Raw genomic sequence first — 24,331 nt, 5'->3', positions numbered from 1 at the left:
TTCTAAACTCATTCTATGAGGCCAGTATTACCCAGATACCAAAACCAGACATAGACGTTACAAGGAAAAAAAATCGCAGACCAATATCTCTTATGAACATAGATACAAAAACACTCCACAAAGTATTAGCAGGCCAAATCCAGCAACATATAAAAAGAGTCTTATACGACGGCCAATGAGATTTACCTCAGGAATGCAAGGTTAAAATTTAACATCTGAAAACCAATTCACCCTGTCAACAGAATAAAGGCCAAACCCCACATGATCAGCTCAATAGATGGAAAAAAAGCATTTGACACAATTCAACACCCTTCCACGACAAAAACACTCTAGAAACTAGGAATAGAAGGGATTCTTCCTCAACCTGAAAAAGGGCATGTTACCCCACTGCTAACATCATGCTTAATGGTGAAAGACAAAGCTTTCCCCCAAGACCAGGAACACGACAAGGCTGTCTCGTCTTGCCACTTCTATTCCATGTTGTACAGAGGTTCCAGCCAGACAAGTAGGCAAGAAAATGAAATAAAAGGCATCCAGGGTGGAAAGGAAGAAATAAAACTACCCTCATTCATAGATGAAATCATCTTGTACATAGACGATCCTAGGTTTTCATCCACTAAAAACACTATTGGAACTAATAATGAGCTCAGCAAGGTAGCAGGATATGAGATCAATATATGAAAATCCAATGTATTTCTATACACTGTGTGGTAAGCGGGATCACGGCTCCCCAGAGATGTCCCTCATCTCCAGCACCTGTGAATACATGACCTCACGTGGAAAAGGGGACTTTGCAGATGTGATTAAGTTAAGGATATGGGATGGGAGATGATCCTGGATTATCTAGGTGGGCCCAGTGTAATCTCGAGGGTTCTTACAATGGAAAGAGGGAGGAAGGAGAGTCAGAGTCAAGGAAAAACAGGACAACAAAAGCGGAGCTCAGAGTGACGCAATTTCTGGCCAAGGAACGCAGGGATCCTCTAGAAGCAGGAAACGGCAGGTAAAGGAATTTTCACCCAGAACCCTGCTGACACCTTGATTTCACCTCAGTGAGACCCATTTCAGACTCCTGGCCTCCAAAGCCGTAAGATAATAAACTTGTGTTGTTTTACGCCACTGAATTTATAGTAATTTGCTATAGCGGAAACAGGAAACATACAAACTGCAATAGAGAAAATTCCACTTACAACTTAGAAACAAATCTAATAAAATAAACACGAAACTACAAACACGGCTGAAAGACGTTAAAGAAAACCTGTGTAAGTGGATGGACATTCCATGTCATGCATGAGAAGGAATGAAATTGTTAAACTCGTAATCCCCAAGTTGATCTACAGACTCAATGCGATCCTCATCAGAATTCCTCGTGGCTTCTTTGCGGAAACTGATAAGCTGATTTCAAAATTCATATGTAAATTCAAAGGGTCCAGAATGACTGAAACAATCTTAGAAAGAAAAACAAAGTTGGCACCAGCACAAAGATAAGCATATCCTTGGAATAAAATTGAGAGTTCAGAAATAAACCCTCACAGTTATGGTCACATGATTGCCAAGGCAACCAATGGAGAAAGAATAGTCTCTTCAACAAATGGTGCTGGGACAGCTGTACATCCCCGTGTAGAAAGTTACACCCCCTACCGTATGTCACACCACATGCAAAATTTACTCCAAACAGATCAAAGACTTAAATGTAAGAGATAAAACTATAAAACTACTTGAAGAAAATATAGGGATATATCTTCAAGACCTTGGATTATGCAATGGTTTTTGAAATGATACCAAAAGCATAAGCCATAAAAGATATATAGATAGGAGCTCGGGGGCGCAGTGGTTGAGAGTCCGCCTGCCAATGCAGGGGACACGGCTTCGAGCCCTGGTCCGGGAAGATCCCACGTGCCGTGGAGCAACAAAGCCCGTGCGCCACGACTACTGAGCCTGTGCTCTAGAGCCCATGGGCCACAACTACTAAGCCTGCGTGCCACAACTACTGAAGCCTGTGCGCCTAGAGCCCGTGCTCCACAACGAGAGAAGCCACCGCAATGAGAAGTCCGTGCACCACGACGAAGAGTAGTGGTGCAGCTGCTCTGGAAAACAGTGCGGTGGTTCCTCCACAGCGAAACACAGGGCTGCCCTATGACCCAGCAATTCCACTCCTGGGGACATACCCAAGAGAAGAGAGAACACACGTCCACACAGAAAGTTGTTACAGCGATGTTCATAGCAGCATCATTCACAACAGTCAAGTGCTCATCAACTGATGAGTGTATAAGTGAAATGTGACACATCCCTAAAATGGAATGTCACCCAGTAATAAAAAATGAAGCACTGACATATGCTACAACAGGGATGAACCTTAGAAACATTATGCTAAGAAGCCCGTTGCAAAACACCGTATATCGTATGATTCCATGTGTATGAAATGTCCAGAACAGGCAAATCTACACAGACAGAAAGTACATTCTGTGGTTTTCTAGGGCTGTGGTAGGGGTGGGAGAAAAGGAAGGGGAGTGAACGTTAACGGCTATGGGTTTGGTGGGGAGATAATAAAAATGTCCCAAAACTGATTTTGATGATGTGCTAAAACCACTGAGCCGTACGTTTTAAATCATGTTATTTAACCATATCTCAATAAACCTGTTACTTAAAATAACACAAGTCCACAAGCATACATTTTATAGTCTATAACGCACACACAGCAGTACGTAGTAACTGTATACTTAAAATTTTTACGTGTATGATATCACACCTTCTGGTATCTTATATTTTCAGTCACAGTTATCTTTCATATTAATCCATTAATAAACTTGTTGTATGAATAAAAACTTGTAATTGTTCAATCCTAAAATATACCAAAGGAAAACCTTCCCTCGCTGCCGCACACTTTGCCCTGCCCCATCTCACCGCTCCCCTTCAGAACGAGACTTCCCAAGTTTCTACGCGTACGATTTCCGCTTCCTTACCCACTCCCACCCCCTTTATTCTACTCACGCTGCACTGACACTGTTGGTCAAGGTCACTGTCAACCTCCGTGTTACCACAAATACCGGATTTCAACTTAAGAGGCACATTTACAACTATTTCCAACAACTCTAAACTGGGACGTTTTACGGTTTGACGGCATCCAGCCTTTCTAAATGTTAGCATTTTTGCCTTAGTAGCATATTAAAATGGTGATTCTTGTAACAGGTGGCATCTGACACTGGATGAAACACGGCACAGGGGACAGGTCTGTCGTCTCACCTGACCCTGAAGCTGTCTGGGTCCCAGTTGACCTCAACCTTCTTGAAAGGTTTCCCTTTCCCGGCTTCAAGAACAATCCCTCCTCTAGTTTCCCCCAGCACCTGCCCGTTCCTAAGTGTCCTTTGCTGGTTCACACGACAGGCACTCAAGCTTCCAGCGGCGATCGCTTCTCTCTGCTCTCTGCAGGGTGATTACACCCAGCCCCACGGGGACACCTGTTGGACCACTACAGCTCGTGCCCAAACCTCCACTCAGCAGCCCAGACTCAAACCTGCCCGCGAAGTTCCCGTTTCTCCTGGGACATCAAACGCATTTCCAGCCAACTCGTCTACAAGAAGCTCCCGGTTTTCCCCTGACCTCAGCCTATCTCTCAGGCCAGAAGCCTGGTCATCACCCATGGCTGCTTCTTTTCTCCCAGTACTTCTTACTCATGAGATGCAAAATACACCTAAAATAGGTCCACTGTCCCCATCCCCTGGTCCAGACCACCGCCATCTCTAGGCTACACCCCAGGCTCCCATTCAGCCCCTCCATGACTCTCTCTCTCCACTCACTTCCCTGTGGCCGGATAGGACCTCCCTGTAAAACACGTGGGACCAGCTTCGTCTCCTGCTTACAAGCCGCAGGGCCATGTACTGCAGTCAGACTCAGAGCCTTACTGGACCTGTGTGATACTGTGATAGAGTAAGAAATATATATTCTGGTCTTCATCCCAGCTCCTGGCCAGACTCTAAAAATACCTTTGTAATTTCCTAAGTGATAAGAGACACTGACAGAAGCATCTTTTGTAGTAAGATCTGGGTTTTATCCCTCGCTCCAGAAACGGCTCTGGAGTAATTCAGGTGAAAAGAGTGTCTTCACTACTCTTAACAAGACCCTTTTGACCACTCCTAGGTTTGTTAAGGAGGTGAATTTTGGAAAGCCCCTATGGAGAGGGCCTAGTTGCCAGGGGAACCAACCAGGTGATCAGAGGGTTGGAACTTGCCCCAGGCCCTGACCTCCTGGGAGGGGAGAGGGGCTAGAGGAGGAGCTAATCTAATCACCAATGCTGGTGGTCCGACCAGCACACACGCCACAATGAAGCCTCCACAAAAATCTGAACTGAAGGGGTTCAGAGAACTTCCGGGCTGGTGACGCACCCCGCTCTCCATGGGGACCGAAGCTCCTGTGCCCGGGACTCTCCATCTGGTTGTTCATCCACATCCTGTAATACAGCCTTTGTAATAAATCGGTTAATGGAAAGAAACTTGCCCTGGGTTTGGGAAGCCGTTAACGGCGAGTTACCAAACCCGAGACGGGGCGTGGGAGTCTCTTATGTGCAGCCCAGCTGGACAGAGGCGCCGGTGAGCTGTGGCTGGTGTCTGAGCCGAACCTGTGGGGTCTGCTCGGACTCCTGTAGTTGGCGTCGGAGCTGACGCCCAGTCTGTGACCGCAGACAACCGGACAATGGGTTGGCGTGAAAATGCACACGTGAGGTGTTGCATACGCGCAGAAAAAGCTTTCCTTTCAGCCTGCAAGCCCAGCCTGCCTGCTCTGCTTCAGCCGTACCCACTCCCGCTTGTGAGGAGCCCCTTTTAGAGGGTCACCTCCCCCCTAACGCAGGCCCGCAGCACCGATCCTTCCTCCCGGCTCTTCCTTACCTCCTGACTGGAGTCCATCTGCCCCATCCCAGCAGAGACCACGTCTGACGTGCTCCTCAGGCCTGGCAGCCGCACGGCAGGCTCTCCACGATTTGGGGGAGGAGGTGAGTGAGGCATCAGACATACCGTATCATCAGACGTCCGCAGGGCTTTCACCCGAGTCCTCACCTTGAAAGGTTCCAGAAGGCAAAACCTGCACAAGAGGGACGATCCAACGCGAGGAGACACTTCCGCTCCATCTCGGGTAAGAAGCAGGAAGACCCAGAGGCGTGCAGCGCCCCGGGGGAGCTGTCAGAGCGCGGCGGTGCTAGGGCGAGCAGGGCTGCTCCCTCCACAGCATGGTCACCTCCAGCCCCTCTGGGTGTACAGGTCTGTCCCGAGGTCCCCTGATTTCACGGAGACCACAGAGGCAGCAACCGAATTCCCCAGCAAGACCGGACGCACAAACAAAGCCGCTCTCCTAGCCCGATCCTCGCCTGCAGGAAACCAGAGGCGAAAGGTGGAAGGGCCTTCAGGGCAAGTCCAGGAGAGCCTGGGTTACAGTATGAAAACGGAATTCAGACCAGTGTTCAGGTTTACTCCACTTTATTAAAAACTACAACGACAGAAACAAGAACTCAGTGTACAAAATGAGAGAATGAGGAAAGGGCCAGGTAGGAGAACAGATCACACAGCAATGGTGAGGGGGTGGCCCGGCTCCGACGACCCTCACCATCTGACCCCAAACCCACTCCTCCCACTGGCGGAGGCCAAGGCTGCAGGGCCGTCAGAGGACGCGAGGCTGTGCCGACAGCTTAGGGTCCCATCTGTGCAGGACCCACACGCTGCCCCTACTCACGGGAGCCTAGAGAAGGCTGCAGGACACAATTCAGAAAAACGCTGCAAATACTGAGAACTTGCTCTTCAACCACAGGCAACAAAAGCAACAGGACACGGAACTCATGCCAAGAGGCCAGCAGTTCTGGTGACACCCTTCCGTGCTCAGCCCCCTAGAACAGCCCCCAGGGGCCCGAACACAATCGACTTCAATCCCCAGAAGGTCAGGCGAACCTCCTGCAAGTAGTGGGCGGTTGTCAGAGGGCTGAAAACGCAGCTCTGGGAAGTCAAGTGCCCCGAGATGAGAGCAGAGGAAGTGAGTCAAGGAAATAAAACACCTCGGCCGTGGGGTGGATGCAGCCACACGGCACCGCTGCGAGCCCGGCCCCACGACTCGGAGCCCCGCGCAGTTTGGTTTTGGGTCCCTGCAGCAGAGTGAAGTCAGCACCAGGTCTGACCTTCCACCAGGACCACGGAGCTGCCGCGGACGCTCAGAACTGCTGAAGGATCATCTTGCGTTTCAGGTCGTGGGTGAACTTGTGCATCCTGAAGAGCTCACTGTCGTAAAAGGCAGACAGGTTGTGGATGTTGATCTGACGAGCCTGAAAAGAGGGGACGACCAGTGAGCCGTGCGGACGCGTGGGCAGGTCCCGAGTCCGAGGCCCCAGCAGGGGAGGCAGGCAGGCGGGGCCTCTGTCCCGTCACAGTGAAGAGCGAACCGCTCTGAGGCCGAGGGAAGGTCTGCAGCTGGACACGGGGCTTGAAATTTCAGCCCGGACAACGGCCGTGAACTCGGACAAGCTGTGTGGTTGCCCCGGCCCAGCACGTCGGCAGGACGGATGACAGTAATGGGACAGTAGTAGGACACGTGCGTTGTGACGGCCCGGGCAAACCCCGCCCCTGGCCACGCCCATACCTTGTCCACCAAGTCCTTCTCGGGCACCTCGATCGTATCCTGCTGGGCCCCGAAGCGGTTGCGCTGATACGTCACCTGCTCGGCCACCAGCTGCTTCAGGATGAAGAGCAGCAGCTCGTTGTTGTCCCGGCGGAACGACAGGTAGCGGGCAAAAGTCTACGGCGAGAGCGGAGGTGACCCTCCTGCCAGGCCCCCCCAAGCCAGCTGCTCCTGGCAGCAGAGGCAGGTTGGACTCCCGCGGCCCAGGCCCCGCCCCCCATGGCCCAGGCCCCGCCCCCACCTTCCGCATGCTGCGCATGACGCTGAACTTCTGCGTGTCCACGAAGCTCTCGAGCATCACGCGGATGGCCATGTTGACGTCATCCTCCATCACGTAGTCCCGCAGGTGGATGCGCGCGTGGGCCTCAGCCATGCGGATCATGGATTCGATGTGACGCACCGTGATGGGGATGCTGCCCGTGGCCTGGAGGGAGGGCCGCGTCAGGTCTCCCCGCGGGACGGCCAGCACGTGGCAGAGGGGCAGAGCTGGTGCCGCCAGGAGGCCCAGCTGACCCCCCTGCAGGGCTCACGGCTGCCACCGCCAACCCAGCAGGTGTGCTCCTGGCAGCTCCCGGGCACCCGGAGTCCACACGCCTGTGGGCGGCTGCATTTGTTACTGTCAGGTACCAGGGACCGCCTGACGCAGTGCAGCACAGGGAGAAAACAAAGCTGTGTTTCTGTGAAGCCCAAGCTAATGCTCTGAAAAGACCTGATTAAGTGAAAAGGTGTTGTTAGGAGGGAGGGAAAGGGAAGGAGCGGTGGCTGTCATGCTTAGGTAGGTGAGAGGGAGCAACCGCAAGAACTCTGCGGTCCACCTGCTTGCAAGCTGCCTTTAAAGTCTCTCCCCACCACGAGTGAACGAAAACTAGCTCAGGCGCGTGCTCATTTGGGCGAGATTTTCGCAAAGTCACTGGAACTAAATCAACGGCCCAAGAACAGAGACCTCAGCTGTACCCGGAGACAGACAAACGCACATACGTTTAGGTTCCGTCTAAACAAAACAGTTAAGGTGAGTGAGTATCGTGTCTTTAAGGCCGTCCTGCTGCTCCAGTGCTCCTGGACCCACTGAGCACGCAGACAAGGCTCTGCCGTGCGTCCCCCTCTGCCCCCCCCTACCTGCCCCACCTGGCCCTCACCATGGATTCCTTCCTCAGGTCACTGTACATCTTGGCCACCTTGTCCTGGTCCATCTGGTTGAGCTTCGGGTGGACCTTCTCCTTGGCGTAGATGATGTACTTCTTCAGGACCTCCTGCGGCAGGGGCTCCACGCCATATGTGTTGGGCATGGGGGGCTCCGGGGCGCCCCCCAGGCCCCCATCCTCCTTGTTGCTAGGGTGATGTCTGATGTGGCTGCCGACCACGAAACGGGCCAGCATCTCATCCTGAGACAAGACGGAGAGGACAAGAGCGGGCTGAGCCTGGCGCCTGGCTTGGAGCAGGTCAGCTCACTGAAGACGCTCTGTAACGACACGTGTCCCCCACCCGCTATGGGCCGGGAGCTCCCGGGGCGCAACCCCGCAGTGAGGGCAGAGGAGACAGACAGAGTTCACACTATAGGAAGAAGAGAAGCACGTGGTGGGATGGAGGCCGGAGGACAGCCTCCAGCTGAGGCCACCAGAGCCCCAGTCACGACACCTGAGAGAAGAGAACAGAGCGCGAGTGAAGCCTGAGAAGGTGAGGGGGTGTGGATGAGGAAGGGGCAGGGGGAGAGACCTCTCGGGGACGGTGGACTCCCTGCCAGAGAGATGGGATGGGAGGCCGAGAGCAGGTCTGTAAGGAGAGGCAGGTCCGCCGTGCCCCCAAAGGCGGCTGGCCTCTGACAGGAGAAGCCGGGGGCCCAGGACCAAGGCTGCAGTGCATCGGGCCAGAGGAGGGAAGCTGGGACGAGGCTCATAGCAGCGAGAAGTGAGGAGACTCGGGGGCTGGTGGCAGAGCGTGGGCGATGCTGGGTGGGTGGCCGGGGAGGGGTTGGCGAAGGAGAGAAATTAAGGAACTCTGGACTGAGAACGAGTGGAAAACACACGGTCCACATGGCAGCCCTTCCCTGAGCCTGGCGAGTCACAGCCCTGGGCCGACGCCAGGTCCCCAAACTCACTGCGCACACCCAGGGCGTGGGCTGCATACCTGGACTGGGTCCACTGTGTCCCTCACCACACACAGGACGTCGAAGCGGGAAATGATGGGCTCCGTGAGGTCCACGTTTTCCGAAAAGGTGAGCGAGGGGTCATAGCGGCCACCTGCGTCACAAAGGCAGGTCCCCATCAGGGCTCCCGCTCTCCGGGGCCCCTCTTCTCCTTGACTGGACAAGGTTCTTTCCAACCCGTGTGGCTTCAGTGACGAGAGGGGAATCAGTGGTGGAGGGATGCAGGGCCTGCCCCAGGCACCCCGGACAAGCCCGCGTGAGGCTCTCCCCACCTGCCCCAGTCGGCCCGAGGCCGCTCAGCCGCCTCCCGCGAGGAAAACCCGGGGACAAGGTGGCAGGGGCGCCTGGGCTCTCTAACCACTTGCTGGCTGGGACCGACGGCCAGTCCCACCCTATTAAGCGCTAGGTGCTCCCGAGAACATGGCTCAACAAAAGCCCGGGGGTCCCCCGTCCCCCCACCCCCCCACCCCCCAGCAAGAAACGCAGGAGAGGAGCACTTGCTGCTGCTCGGCCCCTTCCTCACTCAGCGGCGCGGGTCCCAGAGCAGGGGCCCCGGGTCTGCTCCCCCTCTGGCCGTCGCACCCACGCACCTATGGGGTTGGCGGCAGCAATGACGGTGCAGCGGGCCTGCAGGGAGGTGACGATGCCGGCCTTCGAGATGGAGATGCTCTGCTGCTCCATGGCCTCGTGGATGCTGGTCCTGTCCTGGTCGTTCATCTGCACGGCGGGCAAACGCAGGATTCTTGCCCGACCGCGGTCTCTCAGACGAGGCCCCCGCGCTCCCCACCGAGGGCTCAGCCCACATGTCAGCTCTGGGCCCGGGGACCCACCTTGTCAAATTCATCGATGAGACACACTCCTCGGTCCGCCAGGACCAGGGCCCCAGCCTCCAAGGCCCACTCCTTGCTGACGGGGTGCCGCTGGACGTATGCCGTGAGGCCCACGGCCGAGGCCCCCTGGCCGGTGGTGAAGATGGCTCTGCTGGACACTTTCTCAATGTACTTGAGGAACTGAGACTTGGCCGTGCCGGGATCTCCACAAAGGAGCACGTTGATGTCACCTCGCACCTTGTGCTTGCCACCTGGGGGCAGGAACGGGGCAGAGGGGGCTCAGGACGGAGCTGGATCATCCCCGATTTCCCAGCCTGCTTACCGCAAACAACAAAGCAGTATTCTTTCTAGAAAGGGATGTAATGCCCAGGACCAGCCACCCCACTCTGAGCACAGAACCCAGAACCATGGTGCACAAGGAGGTGCCTATGAAGACGCTGTTCGTAATGTACACACTGGAGGCCATGCACGTGCTCCCCAGCCAGGAGGACAGCTGAATGCGGCACGATGTGGGCCAGCACACGGTAACTTCAGAGCGTGAGCTCGTCCTCTGTGTGCCCACAGGAAACGATGCCAAAGCCGTGATGGCGGGGCAGCTGGGTGCGTCACGGACAGTCCCTCACACGCAGACAGGGAGCACTACACTGGCTAGAGAAACATGCCACGGCCGCGAGCGCCGTGTGTTCCGTGTCAGCACGCGTGTAGTCTATCTGAACAGCCACACAAAGTTCCGCCCGTGTCCCCCCGACACCAACCAGGTGACCTGCAGGGAGGGACCGTGATGAGACAGGGAGGTCAACGGGGGCTTCAGCCCCTCTGAGGATGTAATACAAACACACGTTCAGGTATTATTCCTACAGTTAAATCTGTGCACAGTGGCGTGGCTGTGGGCTGCGCTCTCCCTGGGATGATGAGCCACCCGTGGACGTATCCTTCTCCCGGGACACCGGGAACTGCTCCCACCAAGCCCCCGGCAGAGAAGGTGGCCCCCCTGCCCCGCTCACCAGGGTTTTTGGGCTCCCCTCCAAACAGAGCCAGTGCCAGGCCTCGCTTGATGTCTTCGTGCCCGTAGATGGAAGGAGCAATGCTGGCAAAGATCTGGAGGTGGGGGGTGGGGCGATGGGAACGGTCACCATGTGCTCCGGCCTGGAGCGCCCATGCACAGCTGCAACTCCCCCGACCCCGCACTGAGACCCACCCCCATCCCACCCCCAACTCCGGGCCTTGTACTTGGTTGGCTCTTCCCGAGTCACCGAACCTGAAAGCTGACCAGAACCCCGGCCTGACCCCCTTCACTTCGTCCTGTTGCAGGACCGCCCCAAGGTCGCATGCAGAACAGGAGCAGGAGACGAGACCCAGGCCCGCGTGGGCGGGGGTGGGCTCCGACAGCACGGACGCAGAAGACCCCACCCAGGATCAGCGGCCTGCCTGAGCCTGTGTCCTCGAACGGAAAGGAGATGACACTGCCCAGGTCACGGGGGCTGTGAGCACCACAGGAGGCGTGTACACAAGCCCGGGTCCCGCAGGACTGCAGGTACCGAGCTCAGAACACGGGGCGGCCGGGAGGTGGGTCCACCGGGAGGTGAGACGTTCACCTGGAAAGCCGTCGAGACATTTCGCCAATTGCTCTGGGTGTGTGTGCGTGTGTGTGTGTGTGCGCGCGTGTGTGTGTGTGTGCATAAGAGAGAGGAAGAGGGCTTCCCTGGTGGCACAGTGGTTAAGAATCCACCTGCCAATGCAGGGGACACTGGTTCGATCCCTGGTATGGGAAGATCCCACATGCTGCGCAGCAATTAAGCCCGTGCGCCACAACTACTGAGCCTGCGCGCCACAACTACTGAAGCCCGCATGCCTAGAGTCTGTGCTCCAGAACAAGAGAAGCCACCGCAATGAGAAGCCCGCGCACCACAATGAAGAGAAGCCCCAACTCGCGGCAACTAGAGAAAGCCCGCGTGCAGCAACGAAGACCCAATGCAGCCAAAAATTTTAAAAATAAATAAATTTTAAAAAAAGATGAGAGACAGTCAACGAATCAGTGTGTAGACCTTACTTGGACACTGACCACAAGAAACTTTTCAAAAACAAAGAGACCACCGGGGAACTGTAGACCCAAGTGCACATCAACCCTAGGAACTGCTGGTATCTTCAAGTGTGACAGGGGTAGCGGGGTCAGTTTAGTAAAAAAGAGCCTTGAGAGACGCACTGTAGGTGCAGGCGCAAGGGCGGGTCTGAATTTGTGTCAGAATAACAGGGGAGGGGCTTCCCTGGTGGCGCAGTGGTTGGGAGTCCACCTGCCGATGCGGGGGACGCGGGTTCGTGCCCCGGTCCGGGAGGATGCCGCATGCCGCAGGGCGGCTGGGCCCGTGGGCCATGGCCGCTGAGCCTGCGCATCCGGAGCCTGTGCTCCGCGGCGGGAGAGGCCACGGCAGTGAGAGGCCCGCGTACCGCAAAAGAACAAAACAAAACAAAACAAAACACAAAAACAGGGAAGGGGGCTGCACAGAGGAGCCCAGACCAGCCATGACCTCGGGGATAGGAGACGTTGGCAAAAGACACGCAGGGTTGCCACACCATGCCACGCTCGCGTCTCACAACTTCTGTGGTGACTTTTAAAACGTGGGCCAGGGTCCCCCGGAACTCACGATAACCTTGAGCTGGGTCCCCTGGAACCCGACACTCAGAGGCACCTCCCACACGTGGGAACCGCATGGGGAGACAGAGGGCGGCCCCTGGAAGCAGGGGTGGAGGCCGGACGGCCTGGTGGGACCCTGGCTCTGCCACTTGTTAGCCGCGTGACGTGGGCGTCTCACGTAAACCAGGCCCCCACCGCCCCACGTCTCAGGTTGCTCGTCAACAACAAGACACAGACGACCCTCTGCAAACCGCTCAGTGGCCAGCGGCTACCCGGCGCTCCGTACGCGTTACCCATCCCCTTACTGAGCCCCCACCTCTGTCGGGAGACCTCCTGCCAGGACTGCCCAGCCTGGGCTGCTCCACCCAGACCGTTTCTCGGTGCTGTTTGGGCACCAGGCACCTCGCAGGATGAGGTAATGTCTCCCTCTGGGACCAAGGGCAGCAGCCCGCTTCCTGCCTGCTGTGCTCGCAGGCTCCCTGTGCCATCTCTGCCGGCCGGAAGGGCACGGGAGCGGCCACACCACTGCCACACTGCTCGCTGCACCCGTGCTGACCCGGCTACCTTAAGTGATAGGGCAACTCAGCGCCTGGTAAGAGGGGTGAACCCAAACCCAGACCTGCCAGGGCGTGCCACCCACTTCCCAAGGGTTATTCCATTTACCACCACGACCTCTACATCACACGGGAGGAAACAGACCACCTGCTGCTGAGGACGCCCAGGACCCGACCCCAGGCTCCTAACACTCCTAAGTCTTAGGTGCACCACCCGCCGCCCTCAGACAGCCCAGTCCCCACCTGCACGGCCACAGGGAGCACAGGAATCGTCGAGCGCAGGCCCAAAGCTGTGCTCATCCTCCCGCTGGCCCTTCCCAGCGCCCCAGCTGTAACACCCTGTAACCGCGACAGCTGGCCGCGGAGACCCCACGCCTGCTCGCTGACCTGCTCAGCCTTTAGAACAACTCTGCGAGTGGGCGCGACCCCGTCTCTGCTCACAGCCGGGGCAGCGCATCTGATCGCACCGAGCACGATGCCAAACCTCCGCCCTCAGTCTGGCTTCGGGCCGCGTGCGTCTCCTGTCAGTCCTTCAGACCCTCGGTGTCGGGCACCACACACACCTCTCGAACGCCTCACCCCACCAGCACCCACGAGATCCAACGCCCACGGCGGCAAGCAGGGTGGAAGCCGGAGGGACGCAGGCGGGAGAGCCCACGGCAGCGGGCAGCCGGCTGACCGGAGGGAACCCACCTGAGGGCGGCGGCCACCCAGCACACCACTTGCTCCTAAAGACACAGACCACCCGACTTGGAATATCGAAACCTGGGTGCCCACGTTTTTATGTGAAGTCTCCCTATCCCTAACTAATGATAACTCATTCAAACATTTGGAAAAACAAAAACACAGAACCACGTACCCGTCGGAAAAAACCCGTCGGCCGGCTGGATGGGGCCCACCAGCCACCAGCCGGCAAACCTCCAGCTCCAACCGTTCCAATGAGCCTGACCATTTCTGGATCTTCCCTGTCACCCGTCAGCTTGTCTCCGAAGTGGCAGAGGGCGCAGAGGGAAGTCATGGCAGGCAGAGGGCAGGCGGGCGCTAGGGAAGTGTTCTAGAAGCACACGGACCCCCCGCACCTGCACACGTCAGGTGTGTAGACAAGCTGCCACAGGCCTGGGACCCAGGGTCCCCCGCCCTCAGAAACCGGCTCCGTGGAGATTCTGAAACATGCCCGTCACACTAGCACTGGTGTCCGTCAGCGGGGGCGGGGCGGGGGGGGGGTTGCCGGGGCTGTAGTGAAGGACAAGCCCCATGAGGGCGACAAGCGGCTCTCACTTCCCACCGAGAAGCCTGAACAACGCGGCCCTGGAGGGTCCCTCAGGACCCAGCACATTGGTGGAACTGCAGTGCCTGTCCTCCTGGGGCTAGGGACACCCGCCTTCCCCGTGTGCCCCCAATCTTGGCAGACTAATAAAGGTGGCCGACAGGGGTGCAAGGACCTGAGCTGTGCGGCAGCAGAGCAGCCAGGGAGAGAGCTGGGAGGTCCTGCACCAACAAGAGAACAGGAAGTGGGGAGGCGAGGGGAGAGGGATGCCAAGAGGGCTGGGGCAGGGCCACGAGCCTGAGGGGCCACCCGGCGACCCAGGAGCCCGAGGGCCATGCGGCAGAACTTTTATCAACAGGAACTTAACGTCCTACGGCTGAGACTGGAACAACCCGGGTTTGATCTGCGTGGGGCCACTTACACGTGGACTTTCAACAGAGTCGGGGTGGGCGCCCCTCACCCCTGCACTGTCCAGGGGTCGCCTGTATTTGTAAATTCTGCAACGAAAACCCCCATCCCCCCAACCTCAGCAAAAAGCCTACAGTTAAAGGGAAAAGCAAACCCCCGTGCTGGGGTAGCGCTATTCCTGGAGAAACGACTGGGGACAGGGGTCTGATGCCACGGGACACCCCACCAGACAAGCTTTTCCTACTGCCCCCCCCGGTTTCCCTTCCAGTCCAAGCCCGGCACAACCTGAGGAACCCTGACCTCACCCGTGTCCTCGCGGGCAGGACACAGGCTCAGGGGGGCTGCCGGACGTTCTTCCCCTGGAGCACAGCCCCCGCCAAGGCAAGTGGACTGAGCGGACACAGGGAACCAAACGAAGGGACCAGCTTCCAAGACCCAGGCACCAAGACGGAGGCTGCAGGGTGGGCCAGACGGCGAGCCCCGGGCACCCTGACTCTGCGGCCGCCCCGCCCGCCCACCTTCCACCTGCCTTCTCCCCAATCTGCTGGTCCTTGGAGAGGCTGATAATCTTCTTCACATCCTCGTCAGTCAGCTCTCCCACGGCCACCTTATTGTCCTTCTTGGCCACATGGTTGGCTAGGATGACAGTGGCGAAGACGGGAAAGCCGTTGGCGGTGTTGAGAGCCCCATCGTAGTTGTTGTGGTAGATGCCGGTCAGCTCCTGGGGGGTACCGAGTGGTCAGGAGGGCCACCCCGGGGCCAGAAGCTGGGGCCGGGCCCGCCTCCTCACTGGCTTCACCCGACCCCTCCTCCGGGTCCCTGGGTCACCGACAGGAGAGCAGTAACTCCACAGCACGCTGCTCCCGAGCCCAGCACCCAGCTGGCCGCCCACCGCAAGGAGCTCAGTGCTAGAGACGGGAGAGCTGACCTCGACCCCCTCCCCGGGCTACCGCCACAGCGCCCACACCAACTTCCTCGGCCCCCCGGCCACTCACTATCTCGTCTCCCGGCTTGCAGCTGTCCACCAGGTCCGCGAGGAGGATGGCATCCTTGGAGCGGGGCAGCCGGCCGGCCGCCACCTTGCCAGGACTCTCCTGAATTCGGATGCGCTGGTAGTTCTGGTAGATGGTCTGCGCGGGACAAACAGATGGTCAAAGGGACCCGTCCCTAGCCGGCGAAGCCTGGGCTGTGGTCCAAGCACCGACTCTTTGTCACCTGAACTGGACCGGTGCCCTGGGGCAAGGAGAGCAGCGTTATTATTCCCACCACTGACTAGGATACGCAGAATCAACGATGGCAGGGGGGCGAGCCACTGTGACCAGCGCCACGGTGCACGGTCCCCACTCCTGCCACACCGCCCCCCCCACCCCGGGATGCCTCCCTCCTGCCAGAAGCCAGAGCCCTGTGACAGGCCCTACAGCTGAGCGCAGTGCACGTGGACACTGGAGCCAGGCTCCGCTGTGGCCTAAGCTGTGTGGCCCTGGCGAGGCCTCCCCCTCTCCGTGCCTGCCCCGCAGAAGGGGGGTCGAACGCTGCAGCCACAGCCACACAGGGAGAAGGAAGTCACGTCACACGTGAAAAGCACTGAAGCCAACGCCCACGAAACAAGTTACACCACGTGTGGGCTTACTGTCGAGGTCACAAGGCAGCACTGTGCATGCAACCTAACATCCATCATCTCACCTACTGTCTAGAAAAGAGCCACAGGAAAAGGTGGTTTTAAGCACACGCTCTGCATCAAAAAGCTTGCGTTCCAATCCTCTGGGCCACTGCCTGGCTGGGTGACCTCAGGTCAAACAGGGCCAGCAACAGCACCCGCCTCACGAGCATGATGAAGACCACATAACGCACCCCCCACCACGTGGCACCGAGCAAGTGCTCCAGAGACTTCGGCGTAATTATTACCCCCCCACCACTTACTGTCCCAGGCGCCCTGCAAGCAGAGCCTGCAACCCTGCTCTCGTTCAAGTAGCTTCTCAAGAAACGTGTGTGAAGGGGGAACCTGTAAAGGGGAGGGGGACCAGCTAGACGGAGGGGGCGGGGGGACTCTGGGCAAAGGCACAGGCTCAGCTGGAGCCCAGCCCTGCAGCTGTCGCTCCCCGAGGCAAGGTGCACTTGAACTTTGAAACAGGGCAGCCTTTGCCTGCGGGCTGCCAGGCTTCTCCTGGCAAGGCGGCTCCAGCTACGGCGCTTCTCAGGATCGTAGAGCAGTGAGGCGTCAGCCCATCACTCGTGGCAGCAGAGCAGTAGAGGGGGGTCTGGGCTCTACTGCAGCGATCGTGATGAGCCCGCCACACTTTACACTGGGAGTGGTTCACGTTCAAAGGCGGGTGTTGCGTGCCCGAGGTCTTAAGGCCCAGAGCCTTCCAGCAGGGCCTCCTGAAGACGGCACAGCAGTGTCGCAGACAGTTACAAATCCGGGGTCCCCAGCGCAAGGCCAGAGAGGCAGGTACCAGGGAGTCTGGACTGGAAAGCAGGTGCCCTGCTGAGGGGCAGCCAGGGGAGACGTGGGCCCAGTTTCACCAGATCTTCCCGCTCGAGGAAAAAAAGCCATAAACGTCGACGCTTTAAATGTCTGGTTTGTACATACTGGCTTGAATTCTTGAGAACACCACGTGGGCTGACCACATGGGCCTGCTTGCCCCAGCGCGGGGCCTACACGCACTTGCATCTTGCCTCCCGCGGCTACGGTGCCAGCCTCGCGCTCACCTCCTCCATGTTGACCTCGAAGGGGCCGGCTGACTGGCACTCGGGGCACGAGCCCGGCTTCACCTCCTGGTTCTGGGACTGGCAGAAAGGCCCCAGCACGAAGCCACACTTGTTGCAGTTGTACTTGACCATGCTGAGCTGAGGCAGGACGCCCGTGCAGCTGGTCACCACCCCGCTGGTGCGGATCAGCTGGTTCAGGTGCAGCTGCCTGCGGAGGCGAGGCGCCGTCAGAGACCACAGGGCGGGGGCCGGACCCTCGCCCGCCAGTGAGGCCAGGACTCACGGGGTGGGCTTTCTCTGGCCGCGGCCACCCGCCACCCCCCACGGGTGCCCGAGCCCCCGCCGGCTCACCTGAGCGAGCGCAGCTCCTCCACCAGGGGCAGGTGGGAGATGCGCACGTGGACGCGGCTGGCGATGCGGTCATACTTGGGGTACATGGCCAGCACCACCTCCAGGGCAGCCTCGCTGAAGATCTGCAGCAGCTCAGCCGGCGCCTCGGGCAGGAAGTAGGCCAGGACGTGCTCCCTGGCGGCCAGGTCCTCGTAGTTCACCACCAGGCTCTCGCGGTTCTCTGAGGTGGGCGGGGTGGGAAGGGAGGCTGAGCGCGGGGCAGGCTGGGGCAGGCCCACCTCGCCGCGAGAAGGGGAGGCCAGCCCGCCGAGCCCTTGACTCGGAGCTGGAGGCGCAGCCTCGCTCCCAAGTCCGCTCAGCGTTAGCGACGGGACCCAGAGAAGTGACGGATGCTAGGTCTCAAGCTCGGAACCTATGAAACGGGACCTAAGTGCCTGGGGGGGATATGGTGGAGTAACACGTGGGGTGCCTACCGCAAACTCAGTGCCTACAAGGCCAGGAGGAAACCCGCGAAGAAACGTGTCGGATGTGAGACAAAAGGGAGGGGAGGGGCCGGTGGGGGCCAGGAGCCACACGCCGCCTCATGTGCTGCTTTGTTCAGAAGCGCGCCGCTACGCTCTGATCAAAGCAGTAATCCAGATTTTTACATGAAGTCTGTCCGATTGTAACTCCATCAAAAATGACTTCTGGGGCTTCCCTGGTGGCGCAGTGGTTAAGAAGCCGCCTGCCAATGCAGGGGACACGGGTTCGAGCCCTGGTCCGGGAAGATCCCACATGCCGCGGAGCAGCTAAGCCCATGAGCCACAACTACTGAAGCCCGCGCACCTAGAGCCCGTGCTCCACAAAAAGAGAAGCCACCACAATGAGAAGCCCTCACACTGCAAGGAAGAGTAACCCCCGCTCGCCACAACTAGAGAAAGCCCGCGCGCAACAACGAAGACACGGCACAACCAAAAAAAAAAAATTAATTAATTTTAAACAAAACAAAAGAACGACTGCTGTGGTCCAGACGTACGTAGTCCCTGGACAGTGCGCTGGACCCACGATACTTTGTCTGAAAGACGGGCACCCCGGGCTCAGGCCCCGGCCCCGGCGCCCCATGTGCCCCGCACATCCGTCTGTCAAACCCGCCGCCACAAGGCCAGGGCGGGCGGCCTCCCGCGGGCACGGGGCAGGCGCACCTTTGCACATGTCACTGATGCGCTCCTTGAAGACGTTGTGGCCACGGCCGTCCACGTGGGTGCGCAGGAAGTTCTTGAAGCGGTGGTGGATCTCCAGCCGCGGGCCGGCCATGCTCACCCACTCGCGCACCGAGTGGCCCTTCAGGTCCTCCAGGTTCTCGATGCTCTCGATCATCTCGTCGGCCTCGCCACCGTCCTCCGTGGCCCGCTCCACCTGCCGCCGCTTCCGGCTGCGGCGCTCCTCCTCCTCCTCGTCGCTGTCTGGGGGCCGGGGGCACGTTCAGGGCCGGCTCCCCGCACCGCCTCCCGCCTCCCCCGGGCTCCCCGAGAACGCACCGTACAGGAGCCCGCGGCGCATGCGGCCCAGGCCCCGGCCGGCCTCCCGGTCTCGCTGCCGCATGACCCGCTCGGCCGCCTCCCTCTGGCTGGCGGTCAGCTCGTCCACGTCCTCGTCGTCCGGGGCCAGCCCCTCGGGCTCGTAGACATCTATCTCCGGGATGGGGCGGTAGTCCCTGCGAGGCCCCCAGATGGAGCCTGTTAGCACCCAGACCCCAAAACAAAACCCCACCAGGAACCGGGCTCCCGAGGGCTCCGGAGCCCCGGCCAGGGCACCTGGAGAGGCTCCGAAAGGCTCCCCCACGGATCCCACACGGAAAAGGACACAGTCTTCAAAAGGACGGACCTCCTGACACCTGCTGTGACACGGGCAAACTCTGAGGACACTGTGCTCGGTGAGACAAGCCAGTCACAGGACAGAAATCCTGCGTGATTGGGTTTGGGGAAGAAAGTCCTGGAGAGGGTGGTGACAGTCGTACGACGTGAGTGCCGCGATGCCACTGAACTTACGCTCAGAGATGGCCGAGACGGGAATCTTGTGTCACGTGGGTTTTCCCACAGTAAAAAAGGGGACCTCTGAGCACCAGCAGGAAAGAGGAATCGGAGGACCCACAAAACCTTCAGCTCGAAGGGCCTTCAGAGAGCCAACGCAGCTCCCCACGGGCAGGAACCCTCCTGCACTCCTGTTTCTGGCAGCCCCACCTTGAAGCCCGGACCCCAGGAGGCCCACACACATCAGCCCAACCAGCCTCTCCCGAACACATCTGTGGCTCAGTCCTTCCAGCCACAGCGAGACCTTCCACGTGACCGCCTGTCAGATATCTGAAGGACTGATGCCTCAACAAGGACCCCCACCAGGGCAAACACAGCTCCCCTCCCCGCGATTTGGGGAAGCACACATCACCCTCCATCAGAAAGATGAAGAAACCGAGGACAGGGGGCGGGGGGTAATGGGATTTCTGCCAAAGGTCACTCAACAGAGCTGGGTGTCAAGGTGGCTAGCTGCTTCCAATACCACACTGGCCCCACAACAGTCCTCTTGAATTCTCCCTTTCTCAGAGGACGTGGTAATTTGGGGAACTTCGTTTTTTTTTTTGGCCATAGACTCTGTCAAAGAACACTCTCAGATAATCCCACACTACTGACACCAGAAACAGAACCCAGAACCAGGTATGCTTCTGGATTGATCGCTTCCAAATTCTTAAGTGTTCTCAAGGAAAAGGTACCTGTCTAACTCGTTAAGAATTTCAAGTCATGGGCTTCCCTGGTGGCGCAGTGCTTAAGAATCTGCCTGCCAATGCAGGGGACACGGGTTCGAGCCCTGGTCTGGGAAGATCCCACATGCCACGGAGCAGCTGAGCCCATGCACCACAACTACTGAGCCTGCACTCTAGAGCCCGCGAGCCACCAACTACTGAGCCCACGTGTCACAACTACTGAGCCCACCAACCTAGAGCCCGTGCTCCGCAACAAGTGAAGCCACGACAATGAGAAGCCCGCGCACCGCAACAAAGAATAGCCCCTGCTTGCCGCAACTAGAGAAAGCCTGCACGCAGCAACAAAGACCCAACACAGCCAAAAATAAATAAGTAAAAATAAATTAAAAAAAAAAAAAAGAATTTCAAATCATGTGAAATGCCCGCAGTGAAATTCTAATTGGTCAATTTAAAAGAATTTGATAAATTAGACTTCAGCAAAGTTTTAGAACTGTACACGTCAAATCCCACGATTTAAAAAAAATTAAAAAGACAAGCCACAGACTGAGAAGAAGATATTTGCAAATCACATGTCTGCTAAAAGCCTTACATCCAGAGTAAGTTTTTAAAAACTCTTACGACTCAATGATAAAAAGTCAAGAAAACAAATTATTGATAAAAAACGGGCAAAGGATCTGAAGACAAATTTTCCAAAGATACTCAGATGGCCGACAAGCGCGCGAAGCGCTGCTCAACGTCACTAGTCGTCAGAGAAATGCAAATCGAAACCACAGTGAGATACCGCCTCGCCCCCATTAGGGTGCCTGCTGTCAAAACCCAGAAGATAACAGGTGTTGGTGAGAATGTGCAGAACTCGAACGACATACGCCACTTGTGGGAATGTAAAACGGTGCAGCTGCTTTGGAGAAGTCGGGCGGTTCCTCAAAAAATTAACAGAGTTATCACGTGACCCAACAATTCCATTCCTAGGAACTGGAATTCCATTCCAAGAGACCTTAAAAATGCATTCACATAAGAAACTCCTAGCAGCTCTATTTATAATTGCTACAAAGTGTAAAGCACCCAAAATGTCTACCAACTGATGAATGGGTAAACCGAACGCAGTCTGTCCGTACGATGGAGTACTACTCAGCCACGAAAAGGAATAACGTGCTGACGTGGGCTCCAACGTGGATGGACCCTGAAGAACACAGTAAGCCAAACAAGCCTGCACACGACGACGTGTGTATTCCAGACTCCACCTGCACGAAACAGCCAGCACTAGCAAATCCAAAGAGACAGAAAGTAGGTTACTGGTTACCTAGGGGTGGGGAAGGGAATGGGGATTAACTATAAACGGGCACAAGGGATCTTACGGGGATGATGGAAAAAACTGGATTGTGGTGATAGGTGCACTACCCAGGAAGTTTACTAAAACGCATTGAGTTGTATTCCTGTAAGAGATAAATCTCATACTGTAAAAATTATAGCTCAGTAAGGTTGTTTTTTAAACAAGCCATGAAATGAAACCAAAATCTCACTGGGCCCATCCAGTCCTCAGATACCTCTATCCAGTCTTCCTTGCGAGGGAAGGACAGAAGACGCAGAGGGCGCGGATGGAGGGTGGCCAGCCGGGGAGGGGCGTCCTGCCTGCACAACCTCACAGGGCACAGCAGGGAAGCTGCTCAGGGCTGCTCTGCCCAGACTCCTCATCCCTCCAGACTCTGTCTGGCCTGTGCCGCACACCCAGGCCCATCACCTGGAGTGATGGAGCTTAAGGCGAAGATCCAAACGGTCCAGAGTGCCCTGGATGCTCCCAAAGGGCTCTCCCTGTGGCCTGTGGGGCGGCCTCAGCAGTACTCTCATACACACCAAGTGTGAAGCCCCCACGTCAGAGTACAGACAGCCCCAAAGCAGAACCTCCACGAGGCTCCCGGGCGTTCAGATAATTCTATTGCTCATGTATAGGCCAAATCCTGGCTGTTAACACAGGGTGAGACACCAGTGGAATCTAACCTTGCTCACTCACAGAGCTTTCCTCCACCATCTTAGCAATAAGCCTCCATAACCTTTACTACGTTTGTACATTTATCAATAAGTGTGAACACAAGATCTGCTACAGATTAAGCACAATAACTGTGGGCTGAATTAAATCTAAATCTTGATTAATCACCCCCCCCAACACACAGTTCCTCTGAAGTTGCAGAGAAACTCTTGGCGACCTGCTTCCTGTCCTTCCCGGTTGGGGTCCCTGACGTGGCCCCGGATTAGAGATGCCCTGCGTCCCCGGGGGTGCACATCTCATGGAGCTGGGGCTTACCAAGGCCTTTGGGTCTACTCTAAGGTCGACACAGCAAGTTACACGTACATATGCTGTGGCTCCATGAACCTGTCTCCCCCCAGACCCTGGACCAAGATGTGCTCAAAGCAAGCAGGCTCCGATATATCTGCTTCCCCGGGACACACAACAGCCCCCCAGCAGAGCTTGCTGAGAGCAGGGTCTTGAGCGCCGAACCTCTCCATGCCATCTCCGAAAAGCTCCTCTCCATCCTCCTCCTCCTCCTCCAGGGGCCCCTCTGTGCCGAGCAGTCCCTCCGACTCATCCTCAAAGGGAGGAAGGTCGCGGCCGGGGCTGGAAGTCAGGGCATCCGTGCGCCGGGAGCTCCGCCCAGGGCTGGAGGTCAGAGGATCGTTGCCTCTCCGCCTCGGGGCCGGGCTGGACGCCACCGTGAAGGACTCGGATGATTCCTGCAAGAGGAGATGGATTGGAGCGGGTGAGCGCCCACTCAGCTTCCTGTACGGTGGCGCCCCCACCCATAGGGTCTCCCTCTCCACGGCGGACCCTATCCTCCCACGCTGCAAACCCCTCCCAGCCTGCACACTTTGCACCTGCTGTTCCCTCTGCCTGGAACGCTCCCTGAGCCCAAGGCTTCTCCACGCCCGGGGCCGGCTCATTCCTCACACTCACCGTGACTCACCCGACCCCGTTTTCTCCAGGACAACCCACCGAGGCTACCTGGTTAGCTGGTTTGCCTGTTTACCGCCTACTCCTCCCCCCAGCACGCGTTCCCGCCCTTCTGGGCCCCCGGTGCACCAGGAGCTGCCAGGGGAGACGGGACACGAGAGCGGCCACAACCTAAGGGGTCGGAGACCCAGGTTGGTGGAGGGGCAGTCAGCTGACGAGGCTGCGGACGAAAGCAGCACGATAAGGAGGGCCCGAGCGCGCGGATCGGGCCGGGGGCCCGGGCTGCCGGGGTGGGACCCGCCGGCCTCGCAGACCCGCCCGACTGGAGCACGGGAATCGGCTCCGCGCCCGGCCCCCCACCGCCCGCGCCCCGCACGGCAGACGCACAGACTCCGCCGCGCTCACCGCCATCGCTGCTCAGTGCTCCTCTCCGCTCCGCCAGCAACAGCCAGTTTTCGCGCGAAAAACGGCCCACGTGACCGCCCGTGCCCGGGAAGCGTCTGAGAGAGCACGACGTCATGACGTTGGCGTCCATTTTCGTCACGCCGGCGCTCGGGGGCGGGCCCGAGCTGCGGCCCCGCCCACGCTGCCCGAGACCCCGCCTAGCCCGCGCTCTGTGCTGCGGGGCCAGCCGAGATGGACGACCTGGTGCTGTGGCCGCCTGGGGGCCTCGTTTTCTGACGTTTTCTTACTGTGTGATGTCAACTCCTCCGAAAGCTCAGGCTGCGTCCTTCAAGCGCCGAAAGGCGGGGGATGGTAGGAGGCCAGCTGTGACGTTCTAGTGGGGGTTACCCCCCCCCCGAGGGAGCCGAGATGCAGGGGTGTTCCAGGTAGCAAGAGCCTCGTGCGCAGAGATGTGGAGAGCAGGGCACAGTGGGCATCTGCAAGCACTTTCCTAGTTCCAGTTAAGCCGCTTGTGATGTTCAGGAAGGGACAAAAATTGAGGCTGGAGAGCCCAGGTCACGAAAGATCACCAAGTCTTTCTACTGAGCTGTCTTGAGGGCAGTGGAGAGCTACGTGGGTTTTAGGAGAATCCCTCAGGCTGCCAGGGGTGGATGTAGATTGAGGCAGGTTGGAAGCAGTTACAGTTGGTTCCAAATCTGCGGAT

General features: G+C 57.8%; 1 protein-coding gene across 1 annotated transcript; it reads right to left on the bottom strand.

The window, feature by feature from the left end:
• Window positions 1–6,187: 6,187 nt before the first annotated feature.
• Window positions 6,188–23,754, bottom strand: MCM2 (minichromosome maintenance complex component 2; the record flags this gene model as incomplete). Its single annotated transcript, XM_082847767.1, has 16 exons — window positions 23,629–23,754; window positions 22,774–23,006; window positions 19,063–19,238; window positions 18,727–18,987; window positions 17,546–17,765; window positions 17,195–17,402; window positions 15,481–15,615; window positions 15,015–15,206; window positions 10,629–10,722; window positions 9,625–9,875; window positions 9,385–9,511; window positions 8,776–8,888; window positions 7,788–8,033; window positions 6,893–7,075; window positions 6,613–6,768; window positions 6,188–6,298 (listed from the first exon to the last, which is right to left on the bottom strand). Exons 1-16 carry the CDS (start codon window positions 23,632–23,634, stop codon window positions 6,188–6,190), a joined length of 2,712 nt encoding a protein of 903 aa, XP_082703893.1. The 5' UTR covers window positions 23,635–23,754.
• Window positions 23,755–24,331: the final 577 nt, after the last annotated feature.

Source organism: Leucopleurus acutus (assembly GCF_964270905.1).
Source record: "Leucopleurus acutus genome assembly, chromosome: 10".
In the NCBI taxonomy this organism is placed as follows: domain Eukaryota; kingdom Metazoa; phylum Chordata; class Mammalia; order Artiodactyla; family Delphinidae; genus Leucopleurus; species Leucopleurus acutus.
Note: the sequence above shows the minus strand (reverse complement) of the source record. Positions and strands in the feature narration are given on the sequence as shown.